Here is a 24,518-nt window from a genome sequence, read left to right on the forward strand (position 1 = left end):
ACATATTTTTTGCTAGAGACATCTGTCGTCGAATAGCTGCATTTCTAGAACCTCTAAGTGAATTTGTATTATTTTCGTATCAATCTTGTATCAATGTATATTATTGGTACCAATTTTTGCCTTAAAAAGCAGCTTCATTTTTCCTTGCATCCTACAAGTTCTTTTATAGATTATTTACAAACCAAAACATATGATATATTATCATGAAAATTTAATATTATAAAAACACCATCTTTCGGTAAGTAGTCGACTTACGTATATTTGAAGTAAAATTGTGTTCATCAAGACAGAGAGACCCGTTACAAAATTAAGTGCTACCAGACATCGAAAATGCAATCACCCATTCTTAAAAAAGATCTTATTTAAAAAAGCTGCAATTATCTTAAAATTAATCATAACTCTAACTGTGTAGATTTATTTATATTCATCACTAGCCGTTTTCCCGCGGTTTCACCCGCGTACCGTGGGAGCTACTGCCCGCACCGGGATAAAATATAGCCTATGTTACTTGCATATAATATAGCTTTCTAATGGTGAAAGAATATTTAAAATTGGTCCAGTAGTTTTTGAGTTTATCCATTACAACCAAACAAACAAACAAAGTTTTCCTCTTTATAATATTAGAATAGATCAGCAATGTTTTACATAGGTATATCTCTCTTGCCGTACATACTTTTTGAATGTACCTTTACTCAGAGCAACATCCGACTCACATAAAGTCTGCTACTTATTTAGTGGATGCGCCGTTATGATACAGTTGTGAAAACTCTAATTTGATAAACACTGTCCCTATAATTTTAATTCCCATTTTTCTTGGTGAATTTCGTAATGTGGCAACATCGAAAATAACTACAGTCATCGCAGCACGGTTCTAGAACAAATAGAACGAATTTTCGTGCTTGTGATGCCATAGTGGCTAGTAGACGAACTAACACAATGCCATAAGTTGATACTTAAATTACACCATGGGGGTATTTTAGACCCGTGGTGAATAAAAATGATTTTTCATCGAGTCGCCATTTAATGGTTCCTAGATACCTATTTCATTTCTGGAGGAGTAAATAAATTGTTATGGGGCAAGTTCTCTGCACAAAATAATACTTATATAACAATTAATTTTCTAACTTTTTTATCTCTCTCTTTTTCTTCGTTCATTTTAAATGAATGCTTCTTTAAACTTTCTAATTGAATTACTATTTTAAAAGAATTATTAATTTTGAGTATTTACTTTACTTTTGAGTATGTCACTAGTGGTCGATGTTAGTTTAGGGTTAGATTTTAATCATCCTATTCCACGCTAGATGGATTTACAAAAAATGGGTGGCTTCCCATAAAAGGCGTATAAGGGTGGAGCACGGGTGGAGCCAGTAACGTTCCTCGTCCCCCGCTCACCCGAATTTTGGCGCGCTGCTTTGTTAGGAGATTTTTCGTTAGGGCATCTCCGCTAGTCTTTTCTCCTCCGTGAATAGTACCTATCGGTATCTTGTCTCATTAACGTCTAGATCCAATTGCTTACTAAAACCATAATCCATTTCCCACGATACAATAATACGTTTTCGTTGCCCACAAGTAAATCTTCTTAGGATTAGGTGTTATCTTCATGTACTGAAGCAGATAGGCAAACTATAAATAATGTAGCAAATAGTAAACTTTAATTTATTGACAGCTGATAGAAGATAAGGGTGTAGGTAGAGTTATCACTCCAAGATAAACCGACGGGTCACCGGGAACAGTATAGTGACAGATTTCAGCGTGTTAACGTGCTTCTTACTGAATTATATCTGACTGAGATCTGCAAAATGAAGGCGGTGGAATCAAGGAACAGGTTTTCAAAGGTACGGTTATTTTAATTGTGTCCAATAATTTATAAGCAGATATTTAGAAAACATCTCTAACACATATCAGAAACTAGGACAGGGCTAGTCTATCCAATTCTAGTCAAATTATATTTTATTGTTAGATTAATATTTATTTTTTCTACCATTTCTAGACATTCGAATTTTAAACAGAAATTAAGGATTCAGTTTACGAACGCAATTTAATTTGAAAAGGACATTTCCGTTACAATCATTAGTTTTTTAGAAAGTAAGTGAAGTTGTAAACATTTTGGAAAAAAATAAATCCTCCTTAATTATTGATTTTGTAGGTTATATGTTATGTCATGAATGGAAATATTTTATTTTGGTAACCATTACATTCTTCATCGGGAAAAATAAAATCAGTGTTTTCATTCACAAAATACGCCGGTAGCCTTATTTGAGTAGAAAGGCTGTGATTGGCGTAGTATCCATTACCTGATTACCCACTTGTCTATGACATTGGGTTGACCTCTAAAAGTCCTTGCATGCATAGCAGCTGTCAAACTAAATAAAACCACGGAAAGTAGTGATAGAGTTATTTCTGAATTACATGTTTTGATATCATATTTATTTAACAATCATCATTATAATGGAATTTGTAAGTAAAAAAATACTTTTACATTATTCTTTATATCATAAAATTAACATAAAGTCACTACTCAAACTTTGAAGCTTACTAACTTTTTTTAGTCCCATAGATGTCGATTTGTATCGTAGCTAAATGAAATTTGTATACTTAACCATAGTCCAACCACTTGTAGAGTTCATTTCTAACGCTATTAACACTTTGGCCTGAGGCCAAATAAATAAAATGTAAGTAATTAACTCGATTTACGATGACACCGGCATTTTTGGTTAGGAGTTTACAACTACTAGGAAACTTGTAAGAAATAACCTTTCCTATAGGTAATGATGAATATTTTTATTGAAAACCTAAATAAGTAAGTAGGTAGGTAAGGCAATAAAATTATGTGTTTTTACCTGTACTTATAGCTAGATGAGTCAGTCTGCTACGTAACGTAACTACGTTAGAATTTTATTAACTATGTAAAATACTCATGTTATGATAATTTTTGTCCCATTACTTAAGTAACTAAAGTAAGTACCTACTAAAGTTAGGTAAAAATCATAAAAAATACGGTGATCCACTTTAAATGTTGGTGATTGGTTAGAGACAGGATTTAAACATAACCTTTTAGGTATAGTTAATCTTTGTTCCATAGGTATTCTATGTTTGAAATTAGCCAGTCATATGTTCTATAAATGCCTTAATGTATTATTTGATACTTTATTAAACTGCTCTTAACTATGCACTGATTACTACATACTAACTTAAAGATTAAGAACTAAAAAATCTTCAATATGCAGTAGGTATTTCTTTGACTGGTTCTTTGCAGGATATGTGCATAGACAAATACTTAAATATCTAGAAATGTAAGTATAAGTAAGTACTATAGTAGTAAAAAAACTTTTAATTTATAACCCTTAAAATACACTTTGTAGAAATAGAGTGGGTAGTTAACTAAATGTCAGATCAGCTGGTTCTTATTTATATTTACTGAGCTCTGTCTGCAACATTTCAATTCCTTAATTTAAGACACAATTAATATAGCCCCATCAAGTTTCAAAGCCCTAAGAAGGCCACATAAACTCATCTGCTTAGTCTTTTCCTAACTATGATGAAAAAAATGAAATATAGCTAAACACATAAAACAATCATCACAGAAAAAATAAAAAAGGAACATTGAATTATAGTGATGCAAAAATGTAGATAGATATGACTAATAAAACCATAACGTGCATACCTTATACATAAAATTAAATACTGAAGCTTGCAGCTGTAAGGCTTAGAATTTATTGTGACTATAAGTAAAAAAAAATCAAGCATTTCTTATTTATTTTGTATTCGATCAAAATTATAGAAACAATACTTTGCCGAAAAAAAAGCATCTGAATTGCGAACCTTCTCCTTTTTTGGGAGGTCGGCTCGAAATGTTGTATACCTCTGACATAGAACACTATGCGGAAGTAAAAGCTCTGTTACTAACCGGAAGTGACTGCTGTCAAGTTTGACACTTATGTCAAGTCAACACCGGTCAACCGTCAAAATAATCAAAATAGAAATTGTGCGGCAAAAACAAGTTACTTTTTATTGCGATGGTTATAATTAGATCACTCTTTAATAAATAACAATACATTCAGCACAAACGTTAACTCTAGAACAACTACTAACTGTTTTAACCAGCAGATGATATTGGCAACCATTCAAATGTATAAATATAGAAGAAAACCGATCTAATTTCTCACCTCACTGAAGGGGTAACTGTTAGTTGCAGCTGCACTAACTGATTCATTTTATGAACGTATTATGATGTAAATCAAGTGACAATAGGTAGTCTAGTTGGTTTCGGTGGTTTTACTCACCCCACGGCGGTCGCATCGTTGTTCTGCGCGCGCCGCTCGCGTCTCACCAAGTACGCAACTCCGTTTGCACGGCGCTGCGGGAATCCGTTTTTCATTCGGAAGGGCAGTTCAAGATCACGAAAGCCGGCAGTCCGACCTCCCGCGTTGTTCAGTGAAAGATATTTGCAAAAGACCACTGTAGCTATGGTGTATACAACTATTTACGATGGCAAAGTCGAGGTAATGTCCCTTTGTATGCTATTATTCTATTTTTGTCGAGTGTTACTGTTACGTGAGCCTACGATTTGTTACGGCTGTTGCGGTTACCTTGACGATCATTTTTCACGCCGGTTTTGACGCTCTAATTGAATATTTTCACTTGTTTTTATATGGGTGTGATAAAAACTCCCATGTCTGTCAAGAAGCCGACATTAACAGCTGTAAAATGTAAAATTTCTTACCCACATTTTGCAGCTGTGTTTGTTAGAATAGACAGAATGTGTGGAATAGCAGAACAGTTCAAGATTAGTTCCTATCAGCTGTAATCTGAATTGAACACAATCAGCACTATCAGTGCTATGCATTTTAATTATAGTTGCAGTAATAGTACCACTCTGTTTATTTCCCATAACAACCCAAGAATTAAATTTTTGGGAATATTTCAAGTTAAAATATAGTAAAAGCAAAAATAATCTGATATTGCAATGTATTTAAATCTAAAAATAGAAATATGATACCAGTATAAAATAAATTGATTTAATGTGCAGCGCAAAGAACATTTCCTTTTGTATTTAAACTCTGTATCACAATATTTTAACCACAGAGTTTGTAATTAGATCCATGGAGCTCTATGGTGACATGATCTCATAAACAATATTGTTTAATGCACATGACTACACCTGAATAGATAAAACTTTATGACCTAAACAAACCCATTGTGTTTCCTGTTGAGTAGGCGTGGAAAACTACTCAATGTTCCTTATTCTATTTAAGTTAGTTATGTACCTATTAGCATAGTTTTACTGCTTTTTTAATAGAAATTAAGTTGGAGATACGTAGGTTCTTTAAGTTAGTAGTTACAAAATATAGGATTTTACCTGAAAAATCACAGTCAACACTGTAAAATGCCTTTAGAAAGACAATAAACAAGACTTTGTTACTTTGGTGTTAATTCAAATAATTTTTGCTCTATTAGCCACCTAAAGATGCCCAAATTTCCCCATCTGTGGACCTCTAGCAAACAAACATTTTAAAACCAAAATAAACTAAATAGACTCGGCCATCCTTGACCTTCATTATATTTTATAAATTACAAATAGGAAAAATTTTCCTGTAGAGATGTTCTATGATTGTGTACCTAGGAAAATGTAAGGTTTACCTAACGATGACTGATTGAACCACTTCATAGTCATTAGCAGTATGATTGTGCGTCAATGTCAATGCTATTAGTGCAATGCAGCCGCATCACAACTTGTGAATTGCACATGCAAATTAATTGTTTACTAGTCTTTCAGTAAGTATGTACTATGTTCTAATGTACTTTGTAGTGTACAATAATCTATAGAGTAGGCCAGACAAATATTCCTACTTAATCTTAATCATTCATCATCTTTATCAATTGGAAAGTACATTTATACTAATTTGTTTGAGATAAAATATTTTATGTATGCTAGGTGAGCCTTAATACATGTATAGATATGTCATCTGATGGCAGAAAACGATTTTTTTATAGAGACGTCGGCACCACAGGTCAATGACCGTTTTGGGTAATTGTTGTAGAGCTTCAGCAACTTAAAACTAAGTAATTAACCAACTACGATACAGATTACCTAAGTAACACTATCTGCATACGTACGAAAAAAAATGCCGAGTTGCATGATAGTCCTAGTTAATTCATAGGCTCTAAAGAGGTTAAAGTTTAAGCTATTACAACTCCGCGCTGGATAATGCCAGGTTTTCAACCCATAACTTCCATGCGGTTAATACCTTCGTGTTATTACTGCAGCCGCGTTGCTCTACAATTCGCGGAACACATCGATCGTGATACGTGACACAGTTAGGCAGGTCACACGGTTGCATTTCTTTGCTATAAAACTTCAATTCAGTCTGATAGGACTTTAATTAGGCAGTTAGTTAAAACAGACATTCAGTGATTAGCCTTGGCAAATAGGTAACATTTAGATATCATTTTCATGTTTGAACAGACATATTACGATCCCTTAAGGATATTAACATTGTAGTAGGGGAGGCCTAGAAGGGATTTTGGGATTTACTCAAGCGCGGCAGATTAGTATATAGGGAGGTACCTAGTACCCCATTTAACACCTCCACCAAGTATAAGCCCTGTATATGTAGCCGCGTGTCTAGAATAAAGGATCAGATTAGTAAAAAAAAATATATCATCTGACATTCTCCAGCGCGTCAGATTAAGATAGGGTAAGTTAGTTATATGCTAAAAAGTGTATATTCCACTAATCTGACAATTTGCGATTGACGATAAGAAGTAGGAAGGAAGCAAACTTGTAAAAAAAAAACGTCATCTTGACTTTCTCGAGCGCGGCTAATTTTTTTTTTATTTTGAAGGGAATAATTCAACGTTCACGAAAAATATATAATCTGACGATTCCCGTAAGCCGAAGTAAGGAAAATTAATCGATAAAGTTTAAAGCGTGCAGCTACGTGATGCCGGTATTCTCCTCTCAGGTTTCTATTCCTCTCTCTCTTTTTTCAATTCAATTCATTTGCAATAAGTGTTGGTACATTTTGGGTCTTAAATAATCTACACTAATATTATAAAGCTAAAGAGTTTTTTTGTTTGAACTCGCTAATCTCAGGAAGTCATACATAGTATGCAGATATACTGTTTTTAACGAAGACGATTCATTTTATTGGATATTTTCGTTAAATACGTGTGCCTTCCAGTTGCATTGTTTGTCTATCGTGATACCGAGAAATGCCATTTCGTATACTTCTTGTAATTTATGTCCTCTATAATTACTCTTTATAGTCTTCTTTTTATACAGTCGTGGTGGCCTAGTCATCCGTTTAGACTGGAAGCCGACCCCAACATAGTTGGGGAAAAGGCTAGGCAGATGATGATGAGCCTTATTTTTTTATCTATATGTATTAAATTGAATAAAATTAGTTTTTGTAAGATTTACGCGTAGATAATTCCGTCAAGCCATGTTATTATAGATTCAATTGTATTGTTTATGTCACATGTATATTTATCAATGTCATTATAATTCAATGTAATTATTATAGAAATGTATGTAATGTATGAGCAGATTGGTACACTCCGCCAATAGCAATTTCAAACATATCATTGGATAGGCCTTTTTATCTAGAATAACCTTTATTATGACAGCTTTGTTGAAATGTTTGTCCGTTCTGGGATATAGATCAAAAAGTGTGTAAAAATTAAAACTAAATAATCTATTGATATCTCAAGTTTTAAAGGAATACCAAAGTGCTACAACGTGTATGTCTTGTAAGTACTAAGTACTTGCTGTGCAGACATTGGTGTCCAAGATAAACTTGACAGTAAATACAAACTTAGACAAGTTGCATTGGTACTTGCCTGACCTGGAATCGAATCCACATACTTGAGAGGTTGGTTCTTTACCCACTAGGCCACCACGACTTAGATAATGATTATAACAAAATTAAAAAACAACGACATTGGTGTTAATTTTTCAAAGAAAATTAGGTTACAGTATTGATTATTATTAGTTTTAAAAACTTTCCATTGTCAGATTAAGCGAGTCTCTCCAGATAATCGTCAGATTATAAGATGATTACGTTAAGGGTACATAAATGAACCATATATAATCTTAATCTGACGCGCTCGAGTATTTCAAAATGGCGATTTTTTTTTGCAATTTCAAATAATGGCCACGAGTTTAGGTCACGTCTAAATCGTCAGATTATTGCATAAGAGACTTCGTTTTGGTTCACTTAACACCCCTTTTGAAAATCTGTCGCGCTCGATAAAATTATTTTTTTTCCCATTTTTAACCCTTATCTACGACCACCCCCACCATGGAAACAGTCAGATTAATATACGTATGTTTTCAAAATGACGTACGACGTGCATGCTATTAATATCTGACGCGCTCGAGTATGTCCACGCAACTGTTTTTTTTTACATTTTTGAAAGTTTATAGCCGCTCCACCCACCGATGAAAGTGTGTGTATGTCAGGACATTTTTTTCTTCTTATCATCTAAGCTTCGCAATCTAATAGGTCTCATTGACGCTCGAGTCACTCCCGGTTTAGCACTCTTGCCTCCCCTACTATTGCATTACTTTAGTTCCTACAAATATATAAACGCTCAAGTTGAAATTTAACCGACCTTCCACACACTTTCTGAGATAAAACATTGCCAAAATCATCAAAATCTTACTGCATTACACGTCTAAGCATTCCTTTACTGTTTGAAGTAGAAGAACAACGTAAGAAGTAGACCTTAAAATCAAAGTAATAAAGTGTATTTTCCTTTACCCAGGCGGGTTCGAATGACAAGCCTGCGATGCAGATGGGGGCCGCCAACGCGGCGTCCCACCTGCAGAACATGTGCAGCCTGGACATCGACTCCAAGTCCTCGTTCGTACGCCTGTCCGGCATCATCTGTACTATTGGTAAGTTAACTATGTCAGCAGATATCAAAAAATTGTTGTGAGGAAATCTCCGATGTACAATTTTTAGGGTATTCTCAAATTATTCCGAGCACTGGTCATCAGGAAATTTTCTGTTGGTCCACTGTTGTTAGGAAGCTCTCATTTACTTACTCTCATCGTAGGTTTGTTTTTACCATTAAAACAAAAGAATAAGGGGGAAAGATGGGATCTGATCTTGAAACAGACAGATAAATGGACAATTTTGGGATGCAGGAGAAATCGCGCGGAAAATCTAGTTACAAATGAAGTCTTGTCAAATTGTAGTTTAATGAGGTATGCTGTTGGGTTGTCAGCCAATGCTTCCTATTGGCATTCGTCCCTGACAGATGCACCAATCATGATGTGCACGGAATAAGTCTTGGCGACAGCTATGAAGGAGTTACTGATCACCTCCATTTGTTATCCTAAGATTGGGTTACCAAGTTAGTTACACGTGTTTATACGATACGCAGATGCTCTATTTGAAATAACGACGAGACTGAAAACGGACTCCAAAGTAATTAGGAATAGGACCCATGGTTATCTGCGTCTATATCTATGAGATTCTTCGTAGACAAGGCAATACAAATCTCTGATACACTGCGATATATCTCTACCATCTATCGATGACCAAACCAAACCCCATGTGTTATATGTTTACGAAAACATCAACGTCATCGAAGACTTATACCACCCATCTAGGGACTTACTCCTTCTTACCATACTTAAAACCTAACTTCCTTCCACCAGGGCCGGCCTCCCGCGACGTAGCCATGCTCGAGCGCATGATGGAGACTGGCATGAACGTAGCCCGCATGAACTTCTCCCACGGCTCCCATGAGTACCATGCGGAGACCATCAAGAACTGCCGCGAGGCTGAGAAGAATTACAGTGCTAAACTGGGCAGCCCCTTCTCGCTGGCTATCGCTCTTGATACTAAGGGACCTGAGATCAGGACTGGGCTGTTGGAAGGTGTAAGTATTTTTTATATTTAGTTTGTTTTTAGTGTAGTGACTTCTGATATTTAGTAGACATACACCCTTGGGCAGCTAGCCTTTCAATCACCTAGTGACGTCAGGTTTTTTACACGAGATTCAGATATTGTAAATATTCTCAAAAAAAAATCCCTTTAATAAATGGCGCATACAGTATTGTGTCTTGATGCTACCAATTAAATATGTAAAATATAAATACTTATAAGGTTTTTTACCAAGACCTTAAAATTTTCTCTAGGTTTGGGTTTGTTAAGTAGTTCATAATACCACTTAGCTGAATTTGGAGGAACATTAAATGGAGACAAGAAACAAACTACGACCTCTTTCCATCTTCAAATCTTAGTTGTAGTGTTCAAATCGTACAATCCCCCTTACACCTTATTTTCCCTAACCCAGGGCGGCTCAGCCGAAGTAGAACTGAAGAAAGGCGACACGATCAAGTTCACGACTGACCCCGCGTACGCCGAGCGCGGCACCGCGGCCACCATCTACGTGGACTATAAGAACATCACCAGCGTGGTGAAGCCTGGCAACAGGATCTTCATCGACGATGGACTGATCTCCGTCATCTGCCAGTCCGCTAGCAGCGACACTTTGACCTGCACTATTGAGAATGGAGGCAAGTTTCTCTCAATTATTATCTTGTTCAGGATTTTGATAATTTGTCTAGTTATTTAGTTTTGTCTGTAAAAGATGTTACGCGCTAGATCTTTCATATGCAGCCGCATCGCTAATTGAGTCATCAACATACTCGAGTAGTTGCTTAAAATTTACCATCCACCAGCCACAAATCCTAACTCTAAATTACTAGTGTTACTCATAAATTCGTTATTCTATAACCATTTAAATCAACCTGAGTATTCCTTCAAAAACATTCTTACAGTGTTGTATAGCACAATTATAGGAGGAGGCTTTGATTATATATATGTCTAGATGGAGTGTCACCATACAATCCCAACAAAGAAGCTGTGACAAAATTGTTATGCATGTGTGCGTGTAGATGTCATTTTACACTGCGCGTTGACGTAAATAATGATACCAGCTTCTAAGATTCTCCCATAAATAATGAAAAAAATAGACTAATTAAATAAGTTTGTATACATAGTGTTATTCGGTTTAACTATAACTTTATAGAAAATTGAACCTTGCTTGTCACTGCTCCTTTTGTAAGTCTTCGGCGCCCTATCTTGTCGACAGTACTCATGTCCTTGCTGCGTAAGTGATCGGAACACACTACGGTATTTTTTGTTGGTGTCCACATCGCATCTCCGCGGCTTTTTTTAATGCAGTCTATCCACTGACTCCTAACAACAGGATCACTTGGAATTCTATTAAACAATGATGTTAGGTTGATGACCATAATTTACTAATCAAATAATAGTAGATAATATTTTTTTTATATAAATTATAACTATTTTTCTTTTGCCCCATTTTTTAAAAAATATCCTTTATACATAACATAAACACGTGAAGTTGGGAAAATGAAAAAAAGAAACTGGCAACACTGATACAATATGGCGTGATTTAGTAAACATAATTACAAAAAACAAATATTTATTTTCTGGGTCAGTAACCGATGATAGGTAATGTTATTGGCACTTTTTAGCCTTGCTTTATAATTCCAGCAGACTTTAATTGCACATGGCGTCATTTTATCTCTGTTATTTGTATTTTAGTTAGCGCGCGTAATACGTTTTGACAGTTAAGCGGCACGATCTGTTCTGATTGACGGGAAAGCTTCTGTCGATGAACAGTACATCGACATTTTTTTCCACGCTTGCGCGCACTCGACGCTACATCTAGACATATATATGTCACCGTAAGATTACAAACATCGTTAGATTACAATCTATCTCGAGAGATTGTAAACTGTCGAATTATTGTAAACCGTAACACCTGATTGCAATTTAACGCATTATTTTTCGCTATATTATAATCTATCGATGAGAAATTGTCAAATTGTCAACTGTCCGAAAGCTCTCCCTGATTGGTCAGTCTTTTTGTAAGATCGAGAGCGATGTAGAGCGGTCAAATTGTCAACTGGCGTAGAACGGAATGCATCTTGCGCGCTGATTGGTAGAACGTCAAAAAAGACAATGTTCTTTGCAACTCCCGGTGTCACAGCTCTTTGACGTGCAAAAATAAGTGACGGTTTAATTTTTTATAAAATCAAAAATTGTACTTAATTTTTAAGACTCAAATTACACACAATTAAAAATTGTATTAAAAATTGAAGTTAGTGACGAAAACGAATCGCTGCAAAACCGACTCCACGTAGTCTTGTCTGCCCTACCCCTAGAGTGCAATTCAAAACCGCGTAGGCGCGGAGGGGCGAGGCGACCTGCGAGCTGAGGCGCAGGTAGTTTCAGCGCTCGCCGCCGCGGCTGAGGCTGGCCGGCTCTGCCGGCCAGCAAGCCGAAGCTGCGGTGGTGAGCGTGAAAACCATCTGCGACGATAAGCTCGCATGGGACCGCCGGAGCCCCGCAGCGCCGGAGCCGTGACAGAAGTTATGCTTGCTGCATGTTGCATGCTTACTTCCATGCTGGGTCAATTAATATGGGATGTGTTATATTTTAAACAAAAAACTCAGTAGGTACGAGTTAAAAAATTAGAAGGTAAATAAATATTTTTATGATGTCATTTAATAGTATTTAAGAAGTTTACTGTTAGAATGCATGCTACAAATTTAGATGCAAAAAATAACCATCATGCTGAGTTGTATTTAGAGTGGAAGATAACTCGTGGCTAAGATAGTATTATTTAGATGCTCGACGCTTTATTAATTGTGGCTGACTTAGTAATTTAGTAGGCAACATACATTTTTGGGGGCGAATAATGATATTAAAAAGAAGCCTGTTTAATTAGCACCCCTTTTATTTTATTTTTAAATATTAGTTTGTATTTGAAGACAAAATACCTAACTGTATTTTTATAAGAGTTATTTTTATATAAATTTAATACTTGAAGAATTTTTGAAGAGCATTTATTTTATTTAACTGACACCTCTATTTCATTCCTAACTCTACGGGAACTCCATGGGAACAGAACGGCTGGTCGTGATTGGTCGATCTTACAAAAAGACTGACCAATCAGAGAGAGCTTTCGGACAGTTGACAATTTGACAATTTCTCATCGATAGATTATAATATAGCGAAAAATAATGCGTTAAATTGCAATCAGATGTTACGGTTCACAATAATTCGACAGTTTACAATCTCTCGAGATAGATTGTAATCTAACGATGTTTGTAATCTTACGGTAACATATTATAATCAAAGGGAGGAGGCTATAAGCTGTAACTTACTAGGTATAACAGGACGAGGTGGAATCTCTGGCAGGGCTGTTTTCTTCATGTAAACAAAATTACCCTTCCACCAGGTATGCTGGGTTCCCGTAAGGGTGTGAACCTCCCCGGTCTACCCGTCGACCTGCCCGCCGTCTCCGAGAAGGACAAGTCCGACTTGCTCTTCGGTGTTGAACAGGGCGTAAGTATACTATACATAACACAGATACTGAAGCAAGATCTAAGTACTACAATATGTGAAATTGCTCTAATAGATTTTAAATTATACATATCTCGAAAGCATAAGGTCCGATTTTATTTGGGACTAGCCATTTTCACGCGGTTTCACCCACGTCTCGTGGGAACTACTTACTGCCTACAACTTTGTAGCTATCTATTAGTGAAAGAATTTTGGAAATCCGACCAGAGGTCCCAAAGATTACTCCCTACATACAAACTTACAAATTTTACCTCTTTATAAGTGTAGATTTACAATTTGGAGTAGCTTAACGTGCCAGCATCATATCTTATAGCTACTCGTCTATTGTGAATTCATGTAGTCAATTTTTGTTTACTTATTATTTAATAATGGTTGTATTGAAAACAGATCAGTCACCTCTTAGCTAATGAACTGTTGTTATACAAGGTGTTGATTTGCATTTGTGCCATACTTCAGGAGGAGGACATAAAAAACGTAAATAATCGATTGGAATTACAGTAGATGGGAAATAACTAATATGCACTGCTTTTTTTGTCATTGTAATGTCGTGGTATTTCCGAAGTAATCCAATTTTATGAATGAAATTTATGAGTGATCGTTGCGTATGCTTTGTGTTTGCGTTTGTATGAGGGTGCAGCACGGTTTTAACGCCAGTAACATACGCGCCAAGTTTAAATAAGGCTAGATGACATTTACGGAATGCCGAAAAAAAATTAGAGAAAAAAAATTACGTACCAATTTTTTTATTGATTTGGGTCGAGAATCATTAGCATAATTACCTCCTTGAATATGGCACGGATGCAAATCAACAGCTTGTATGAGAACACTCAGAAGTATCAACATATTCATTTATTCAATCGAATTTCTCAAAATAGCCTAAGTCGTAAATTATACATTTAAAAACATATAATAGATTATATTGTGTAACACATATAAACAGACAAATTGATCACTCATCATGTAAACTTCACGTACTCCAATAAAATAAATCATTTTCTTCCTTATCATCCCTTCAGTGTTTACAACAGTTATCACACGCGAGCATTCAGCAAAATCGTGTTGAGAACGTGCTAAAGGAAACATACGATATTACGATTATATGTAATTAATTACCTCGTGTCAAGGCTATCGTGGTAGGTTCAGGCATGATACTTACCTATTTATAGGTAGGTATCACCTAGGAAAAGGTCATAATCTCTTGAAACTGTTATAGAAATTATACAGGACTGATAGCAATCGCCTTGTTTGTTTTTTTCTAGGTATTAGTTTATAGATATTACTTTCAGATGAATTCTGTAGTTACATAGTGTAGCCATTTATTTTACTTCAAAACGTATATAGGTAAGGTTTTAATGCAGGCTTTTTGATTTATTTTTGCTGTCTACAATTATGTCGATAATATTCCTAGTTTTTATAGAAACCGGCTTTTTCCTATCACGCACACAATGGCTGATTCCACTATCTAAAAACATTACGTCCTTTTATGAAAATGGTTCAACTTAATCCAACGTTTTAATGTAGGTAATTGATGCTATCATTTATTTGTATTGTAAAAAGTTTTTTTATCAAAGAGAGTCTAGAAACTATAATCTCGAATGGTTATCAGACATTCACGTAGCGTGTTGCTGAATAAAATACTTTAGTTATCAAAATATCATTCAACTATAAAAAATCGTCACCAACACGACAGCGGAGCGTGCACAAAAATACGTCATTTATCTCAATAACTGTTCACAGCAACGAAATGAGTCTTTAATCTGAGTCATAGTCAAAAAATACCAGAGACGAAATGACGTCACTAGCCAGTGATCCACGAAGAAGCACGTGTTAGTGTTGTGATTGTGTTATCGAGAAAAGTGTCGATAACACTTCGTAAAAATTAAATAACCGTCTTAAGATAAGGCTCCCCACAAACAATGCTATCAGTGCAAAGTATTGGTTTCTGGAAATAAACTTAATTGGCTCATTGACTTTTGTAAAAGTACATTTTTGCATATTTGTTAAATGATTTCAGGAGAGGCTTAAACTAAGAATTACCATTAGAAATGTTTGTGATGTTTGGAAAACTTACAATCAAAATCACCATTGTTCAATTCGTAAGGAAACCATTTTATAGATTAGCAGCTACGATCTACGGTATAAAATAAAATCCAGAAATAAATATACCACTACATTAACGTTTCATGAGGACTCGATATGTATAGAACATCGATAGCTTCCCCAACACTATTACAAACTCCTAATCGTTTTCACGTTACTACTGTAAAGCCCATTATACTTCTACTTACTTACATTTGAGTTTATTGTACTACGTTATGACAATGACCATGAAAGCGAGGACATTTATCACTACCTATCACTTAACGTAAATATCGTAAGATATAATAATAAAATACGTAAATAAAACATGTACCTAAATGCAGATATTGTTGTCTTTATTTTATATATTCTGATAGGTGAAAAACTAAGAGAAACACTAAAATAGAAGGTCTAACATGCTGACTTTAAAGCAAGTAGAATACAACCTTATGACTCGATTCACTGGTTACTGATAAAGTGTCAGTTAGTTATCCGATAGTTGATGCTATCTGCCAGATATTGCTATCACAGAAACAAAAAATTATGGTTTATGTATCAGATGACCTCCTGATAGGCTTTCAGAGACTTTACCGGTGACCTGTGAAACTACAGGCATCACCATCAGTCTTTCAATATAACTAATCACCATATCCCATGTAACCCAGGTGGACATGATCTTCGCCTCGTTCATCCGCAACGGCGCGGCGCTGACCGAGATCCGCAACATCCTCGGCGAGAAGGGGAGGAACATCAAGATCATCTCCAAGATCGAGAACCACCAGGGTATGGTCAACCTGGATGAGATTATTACCGTGAGTATCTTTTATTTTGTTTGGTTTTTTGATGTTAATCTTTCATTTAGTCTCAAAGCTCCATTTCAAATTATGGATATTATATAATCTATCTATATAAATAAAAATGAATTGTTGTTCGTTAGTCTGATTAAAACTCGAGAACGGCTGGGCCGATTGAGCTGATTTTGGTTTTAAAATGTTTGTCGTAGTCCAGGGTAGGTCTAAACGGTGAGCAAATAAGGAAAAAATTAAAAAAGTATAAAGTCGTGTGTTTGTGACTTACTAAAGCCTCCAATAACACTAGTTTACACGGTTTTTATACCCCAGATAAAAATTGTTGAATTTTATCTATCTATCTATTGGTAGTCTAGGAAAAATAGTAAAAAAAATCTATCACGTCCACATTTGGAATTATACTTAATTAAAAAAACACGAGAAAACGGACCATAAACAACTAAAATTGTTAATTTTGGACTTCTTTTTGTAGGTTACGGAATCGGTTTCTCTTAATATAGACCAGAAGTAGTCTCCCAACATATTTTCGTCCCAATAGCCTTGATGACGATCTTCAAAAGCCTTTAGATCCTGGTGAAAATGCTCTCCTTGTTCGTCGCTCATGCTTCCTAAGTTTTCCGGAAAAAAATCAAAGTGGGAATGTAGAAAATGAATCTTTTGACATGTTAACACCCATCTTATGATAATTTGAAATGAATCACTGACTATCTCTTCTTTGTTTTCACTTATATTATTGCTTAAAAAGTCTCTAACAACAGTTTTGAATGAATTCCAAGCAACTTTTTCAGTCGTAGATAAAAGAGTATCAAACTTAAAATCACTTATGATTTTGCTTACTTGTGGACGCCAAACACTCCCTCTTTAAGTGGCATATGCATAAACAATACCCGATATAGTTTCCCTATTAAAACCCGAAGTCTTTGTAACACAAAAGTAACAGTAATTTTCGTGATTAGTTGGTTCCCTGCACAACATTGGTGTACCAAATGACAGGTCTACGTTTTCGCCGGATGACCATCACAGTAAAGTGATTCTACAGCTGTCACAAAACACATACTGGGCCCAGTTTTTTTCTTGATTGGATACAGGAAATCCGAAATAATGGAGAAATGCAATTTTCAACGATTCTGTCACATGTCTTTTCTTTTTTATAAATATAAATTGTCCACAAACATAACAAAAGCGATCACAACTTTGTTTACACTGTCTACGCGATATTTTATTTGAATTAAACAAAAAATATCTCTTAAACTAAACAAGTAATGTAACACCAAAGATCGGTAGTTAAGAATGATTCCTAAAAACAAATATTTGTGGGTAGAAAAAAAATGTGACGTGATAGAATTTGTATGTTGTTACTTTTAGAATGTACAAAGGTGGCGGAGAGTACTGGTGTAGATTTTGTGAGGGGTATATAAAAAAAATAAAAATTTGTAAACTAGTGTAATTAGGCGGTACGAAGTTCGCCGGGTCAGCTAGTAAATATTATAAAATATCTGTAACATACACATAATTTGATGACACATTCATCTTTTTGCAATATTTAATTGGTATAGGTATTGTAATGTTACAAAACACCAGTTCTATTTATGTAGAAAAGCTGAAATACATACAAGGCAAGTATAGGTTATTAGTTAGCTAGTACAGCTAATTTATACTAGTAGGCATTGCAAAAATTAACATTCTATGTACTTAATTTAAATAAATGATTGAATCTTTTCATAGTACAGCAATGTTTTAAATAGGTACAACATGCACTAATTATTATCACAGAAAATGCATGATTATTTCACTTTCGCGTTCTTTTAACGCTGTCTGGATTTTCGCACCAATATATTGACTGCCAAATAAAATATAAAACTTTATTTATAATGCGTAATGTTTTTTTCTGATCAATTTATTCTAGTAACTGACCTATGCAACAATCCTTATTTATCTACCGATATTAAATAATATATTGCAATTTTTTCAAACAGATAGGTCAAGTCAGATTTGTACGATAAAATTGGCGGATGGATGCAATTTGCATGTCAGGCCATACTCCCACTTGCATTATGTAGGTCGGCTAATAGAATGCAGTTGAAACTAGATTATGCAGTTTCTAGTGGATAAACAATGTGTGAACTATGACTTGTAAGATGCTAAGGTCTAAACGACCTATGGTATTTGAACTATATTGACCTAATTATATAATGACCTTTATCTATTATTATGGTAATTTAAAATCTGTAAATTAAAGGAGAAAATCAAATAATTTTTATTTCTAAGATTTCCTATTAGGTTCTTCCTGAGATTTTTTTATTACTGAATGAATATTAAATACATAAGGAACGAACTCATGCCATACTTTTCGTGTAGGAAAAAATGTAGGAAAAAAATGGCAATCTTATTTTTAGCTGACTGCCAAGAAGAGTTTGGTTATTGTTACTTTGACAAAAACCGATTTCTCTTAAAATACCTATTTTGTACTAAGTAATATCTAATCGTGTCAATATATTTCCAGGCTTCGGACGGTATCATGGTGGCGCGTGGTGACCTGGGTATTGAGATTCCGCCAGAGAAAGTGTTCCTCGCACAGAAGACCATGATCGCTCGCTGCAACAGGGTGAGTTTATATCTATATATATATAAATGAAACCCGCTTTCCATTGTCACGACATAACATGAAAACGGCTTTTTGGCTGAAAATTAGAGGGGAGTTAACTTAGACCCGGGAGAAGGCTTTAGGATAGTTTTTGTCACCATCCGGCTACGGGACGCGGGTGAAACCGCGGGCGAAAGCTAGTTGACAATATTTCTCTTATGCATGGAGTTTATTGCCGGTTTTCCTCCATGACAGCCACTCCTTGGAACCTTGCAACTAGCTTGACGATTCTAAAGAGCTTTTTTAGGCTTATTTAAAATAAAAAATAAATTGATACAAACATGATAAAATTAAAAAATATATATAACTATAACCTTTCCTTAGCATTCCTTAGAATTACTTTACAAGATCTGCATTACTTATGTTTGTTCCTTCTACCATTCACCCAGGTGGGCAAGCCAGTAATCTGCGCCACCCAGATGTTGGAGTCCATGGTGAAGAAGCCCCGTCCCACTCGTGCCGAGATCTCTGACGTCGCCAACGCCATCCTCGACGGAGCCGACTGCGTCATGCTGTCCGGGGAGACCGCCAAGGGAGACTACCCGCTCGAGTGTGTGCTAACCATGGCTAATATTTGTAAGGAGGCCGAAGCTGCTATCTGGCATAGACAGCTGTTCAATGATTTGGTTGTTGAGGTAGGTTATACGTGACTTTTTTTTTCCTTGCTAAATATGTATAATTTTCTCCTCGAGGAGATCTTTATGGAATGATTTAATAGTCCCTTAAAGTCTAAAATCACCAACCCGCATGAGTAATTGTGATGATTAACGCTCTATCTTTCTCTGTAAGAAAGGAAGTGCTCGGCGGTTTAAATAAAAATTTTCAAGAACGAAAAATTACTGTGAATTTTGCAATGGACACCCTTTTTACGTCGGCCTCAATGCTGAGTTATTTTCAACTAACATTCCTTTTTTGATCAGGTCCGACCACCAATCGAGCCGGCCCACTCAACAGCCATCGCGGCAGTGGAAGCTTCAACCAAGTGCCTAGCCGCCGCCATCGTGGTGATCACCACCAGCGGCAAGTCCGCGCACCTGCTCAGCAAGTACCGTCCCCGCTGCCCCATCATCGCCGTCACCAGACACGCGCAGACCGCCAGACAGGCGCATCTGTACCGCGGTGTACTGCCTATTGTGTATTCAGGTATGGATCTCGTCACCCGAAACCTTGAACGTACCACCTAGTGTCCAGGACTCATCCCGTCACCCAGGTCCCGTAGTCCGGCAAACATGTGACGTCATTTGTGGTTGGTAGGAGATAATTAAATTATTCGATTTGGAATAAAAAGATGTACTCTATGTTTCCCTCAAAAGATTGCTCATTGCTATTTACTATTTAGTGTTTTTGATTCGATATTAGTCTGATTTTGGTATTTATGTAACTGCCAATAAAGTTCACTTTTCGTCTCAAACTGAAACGAATATTTTGTCAAATTCGCAAAGTGATAATCCAGCGAAATCTTCCAAATCACCACAAACTTACCAAACATTCAACTACATTTCGTTTTGCCAAAAATCACGGCACACATTTACAAAGATGCCGGAAAAAAATATTTCGTCCATCAAAAATGCAGACGTCCTTATTTACAGCCTCCTTTTTGTAAAGTCGGTTAATAAACACAATTAATTTTAATTTCCCCACAGAGGCCGCAGCGGGAGACTGGCTGAAGGACGTAGATAACCGCGTACAAAGCGGGCTGAAGTTCGGCCGCGCTCGCGGGTTCATCAAGACCGGGGACAGCGTGGTCGTCGTCACCGGCTGGAAGCAGGGCTCCGGCTTCACCAACACCATGCGTGTCATGTTAGTATTTGGAGTGTTATCTTTATGATAGGACTGGCTTTTGAAAGAGGTGTCACCTGTGGCTGTAGGAACTACTTAGCAGTACCTGGATAGAAAGTGAAGAAAAAAAGATTCGATCGAATCCCTATTTTTTTTGCTGACTAATCCCACCATGTTCTTTCTTAAGCCCTCTATATACCAGCCCCACAGTAAGTCTTTCGAACAATCCTGCTGCTCCGGAAGGCTTTGACTGAAATAATTTTCTGTAAAAAAATCAGTACTTGCCTATTAATTATCTTGTTTTCTTTTCACAGCCAAGCGGAATAAGCGCGCAGCACAAAGCTACAGGCGTAACAAAACAATAAAATATGTTTAAGTATTAGCTGCAAAGTGACATTAAAGCGTGCAATATGGAGTTTCCCATCATAAAGTACCAAACCTCATTTTTTATACTGCCATAGAGAAAAAGCGATCAAAGAGGTTGAAATCGATTCTCATTCCAGGGCATTGCCCAGGTTTTTGTGATAATAGGAGACTCCATATACGTGAAGTGATATATACACATATGTATAAAAGAATGTATCTCGAAATTTATACATTAGAGTTAGGCGTACATATTTATTATATAATAATTTATATGTTGCATGTTTGTGAAATGAAAATAAAGATTTGAACGTATTTACTGGAGTTTTTATTCACTAAATAGACTAGTCATTAATATAGAGAGAAGTATCCTAAAATATCATTTTCTACGTAATTTTTTTAGCCAGAGCAGTCCTAAAGAACCGACGTGAGGACGGAGAAATAATTTCTTCATCATTTATACTCGATTGACCGCCACGCCACCACGGAAAGTATAGAGTAGCGGTAGCGGAGATGTCATTGCGCAAATCTCCTAAGAATTTTCTTAGCGAGTGTTTGGGGGACGAGGCAAGTTAGCGTCGATTTATACTAGCGCAGAGTCGAAGCGCATCCGTGCGTCAAATTTTTTACAACTAAAGCGAAGCCGCACGAATGCGCGCGTATTCACCGTCTTTTTTAAACCTCCGAAGTAATGTGTGCGTTACTTAAAATAAAACTACTAATAAAATTACTTAAAGTAAAGGTTGAATTTGTTATGTTCAGTTTTGGATAGACGCTTCGATGCGCTTCGATTCTGCGCTAGTATAAATCGACCCTTACACGCCTTAACGCGGGTTCCATCCGCCCAATATTTTCAAAATAAAATGACGAATTAATAATCAAGACCAATCTTTGACAGATTGGTTTTGATTTGAGAAGGAATCCGAAGTAACTGATCACGCCTACCGTGCGTTGCTTCACCTTCAAAAAGGAGCCTGACCTACCTTCTTTATGGCATCGCCACTATATTTCCTTCCTCCGTTATGTAAATAGATTCAGAGAAATTATTTTCACACCAGTAGGTACCTCAAACTATACCCGTGCAGCCTATATACTATTTGTCTATTGGCTTTAGCGTCTGCCCCCGCCGTCGCGTCGTTTATTTTATCTTGTCTGAAAACAAAAAACAGTCTATAACATTGCTATTTGCGAAAGTATTTCTGGAGTCGGTCCAGTAGTTGCAGAGATGTCCCACCACATACATACTCGCAACTTTATAATCGTTTGTTTAAAATACTGGAAAATATTAGCCGACGCAGCGGCGGCCCTAGCCAATGCGAGGCTATGTGCGGCAGGTCTATGCGAGGCCCTTTGTCCTACCCCAGCGGGGCCCAGCAGGGCCAAGGCCTGCCGGGGCTGCGGGTTGTTCGAAAGAGATACCGCGGCCCTGGTACATAAAAGGCCTATGAAGGAACACGACGGTTTTTAGTCAGTAAAAAAAAGGCCCTTTGTCCTACGTGAAAAGTATGTGTTATAATAAACAACAGTGCAAGGCGAAGTCGCGAGCGTAGCGAGCGCGAAAATTTTTGAGTTTTGGGACATAAAAGTAGGTAGGTACTCAAATCAAGTTAGAAGGAAAGGCACAAAGTGTGGGTTATAGCGCGAGGCCCCCCCCGAGCGCGAGGCCCTGTGCGATGGCACAGTTAGCACACCCCTAGCAGGCCCGCCGTAAGCGGGCGTGCAGCGCGTGCACAGCACGCGGGCGGCACGTCCTAGGGGGCGGCAAATCTTGCGAGTTATCACGTAATATTTAAAAAATACAATATCTTTTTACTAATGATTTAATTTCAATATTTCCAAACACAGCAATAGCGCTAAGAATATTACTTACACTGCCGGTTTCAGTTAGGTACATCTGTTGAAAGGACATTTTCAAAATTAAAGATTCTTAAAAACGATTTAAGATCAACCAGTGGCGTAGCTTGGGGCAAATGCTATTTAGGGGGCGGCAAAATTAAACCAATAAAATTTCAGAAAAAGCCGCCCTAGCTTTGGTCGTCTCCTATCAATTTTGACTGTTTTATCCTTTGCATCCCCAAAAAAATTCGCGCTCGCTGCGCTCGCGGCCCCATGTCAGATATCGCATTTTATCTTTGTTTAATTGTTGAGGCATTCAATTCCGAAAAAACCTTTTTCGCGCACGTCCATTATGGCTTTTTATGATAATATGTTTCATCATCATCATCATCATCAGCCTATCGCAGTCCACTGCTGGACATAGGCCTCTCCAAGTGCACGCCACTGAGATCGATTTTCAGCTTCTCGCATCCAGCGAGAATATGTTTACTTCATGAAAACTCTAAGGAAAAAATCGCGCTCGCGTCGCTCGCGGCTTTTGCACTTCACTTCTGTGCATAGTTAATTTACAGTGGTTTTTATTTGTTTTGTGTCCTTAGACTAAAAAATTTTCGCGCTCGCTTCGCTCGCGGCTTTTGCACTTCACTTCTGTGCATAGTTAATTTACAGTGGTTTTTATTTGTTTTGTGTCCTTAGACTAAAAAATTTTCGCGCTCGCTCCGCTCGCGCTTCCTTACATATGACGTGTGCCTTATAACTTTTCAACGGGAAACCCACCAAATAACATATTTTACTGACTTACATTGTTATAGATATTTAAGTGCGTTAGTTTAAGTTAATCACAATCTTTCAATACATAGGGGCCACTTGGGTAATGATTGCACTGCATTGATGACCTAAGCAATTGCTTAGTTTTTATGGGCTAACCCAGGACTGCTTAGGTTACTCTGAACATTTCAAGTAAATAAAAAGTTATGTGTAATGTATGTTATGTATTGCAATAGTTATTTATCCAAAAGTAGGTGGGTTTTCTGCAATCAATATTTTTTTCTGTTGGACAAGTAAGATGGATATGAATGGGCGGGGGGGGTCCGGACCACCTGGATCCGCCCCCCCCCCCTATATATTTTTTGACAAAACGTATGTAGTTGTAGGGCGGCATAATCAGTTTTGCACGCGGGCGAACAAACAGCTAGCGGCGGGCCTGACCCCTAGGGCCGCCACTGAGCCTTCGGTTCCGTTTCCAGTTAAAACTTGCGTGGGTTTAAAGAGACTTGATAGTAATAGTATTTATTGTCTATGTTACCCGTATTATTTTTATTATTGGATTAATGCGCGGCAGCAAATAGCGGAAAATTGTGTACAGCCATGGCGATACCGGTCAGTAAGGTACATCCCATATTACATAATGCTCTGGTTACTTTATTGATCGACCATCTATTGGTTCGCATGGAAATCTACAAACATCATTTTATAAATATCCTGTTTACGCATCGATCTAATGATTTGTTTATTATCCTACCTTACAGAAGTTTACTCAGTCGGGACTCTTGCGCGCTTTTTCACAACGCCATCTATGATCGAGGTAAC

The 24,518-nt window shown here is 36.8% G+C and overlaps 1 protein-coding gene across 3 annotated transcripts; it reads left to right on the forward strand.

Moving 5' to 3' along the window:
• The first annotated feature begins 1,682 nt into the window (after nucleotides 1–1,682).
• On the forward strand, nucleotides 1,683–21,407 carry LOC124631718 (pyruvate kinase-like). Of its 3 annotated transcripts, none has more exons than XM_047166274.1 (11): nucleotides 1,683–1,835; nucleotides 8,770–8,902; nucleotides 9,671–9,894; nucleotides 10,312–10,534; nucleotides 13,294–13,400; nucleotides 16,163–16,309; nucleotides 18,810–18,911; nucleotides 19,340–19,585; nucleotides 19,871–20,093; nucleotides 20,594–20,750; nucleotides 21,044–21,407. In XM_047166274.1, the coding sequence occupies exons 1-11, from the start codon at nucleotides 1,800–1,802 to the stop codon at nucleotides 21,054–21,056; spliced, it is 1,611 nt and encodes a 536-aa protein (XP_047022230.1). In that variant the 5' UTR covers nucleotides 1,683–1,799; the 3' UTR covers nucleotides 21,057–21,407. The 3 variants fall into 3 exon arrangements, with proteins under 3 accessions (XP_047022230.1, XP_047022231.1, XP_047022232.1); XM_047166275.1 differs by lacking the exon at nucleotides 1,683–1,835 and adding an exon at nucleotides 2,303–2,457; XM_047166276.1 differs by lacking the exon at nucleotides 1,683–1,835 and adding an exon at nucleotides 4,350–4,502.
• Nucleotides 21,408–24,518: the final 3,111 nt, after the last annotated feature.

The sequence above is a fragment of the Helicoverpa zea genome, chromosome 7 (genome assembly GCF_022581195.2).
Source record: "Helicoverpa zea isolate HzStark_Cry1AcR chromosome 7, ilHelZeax1.1, whole genome shotgun sequence".
In the NCBI taxonomy this organism is placed as follows: domain Eukaryota; kingdom Metazoa; phylum Arthropoda; class Insecta; order Lepidoptera; family Noctuidae; genus Helicoverpa; species Helicoverpa zea.

Excerpts from the sequence above, each read along its gene's own strand:
- LOC124631718 (XM_047166274.1), top strand. The coding sequence starts at position 1,800 with ATGAAGGCGGTGGAATCAAGGAACAGGTTTTCAAAG. Across the intron at positions 13,401-16,162 it reads TCTTCGGTGTTGAACAGGGC|GTGGACATGATCTTCGCCTC; the intron begins GTAAGTATACTA and ends CATGTAACCCAG. Across the intron at positions 16,310-18,809 it reads ACCTGGATGAGATTATTACC|GCTTCGGACGGTATCATGGT; the intron begins GTGAGTATCTTT and ends ATATATTTCCAG.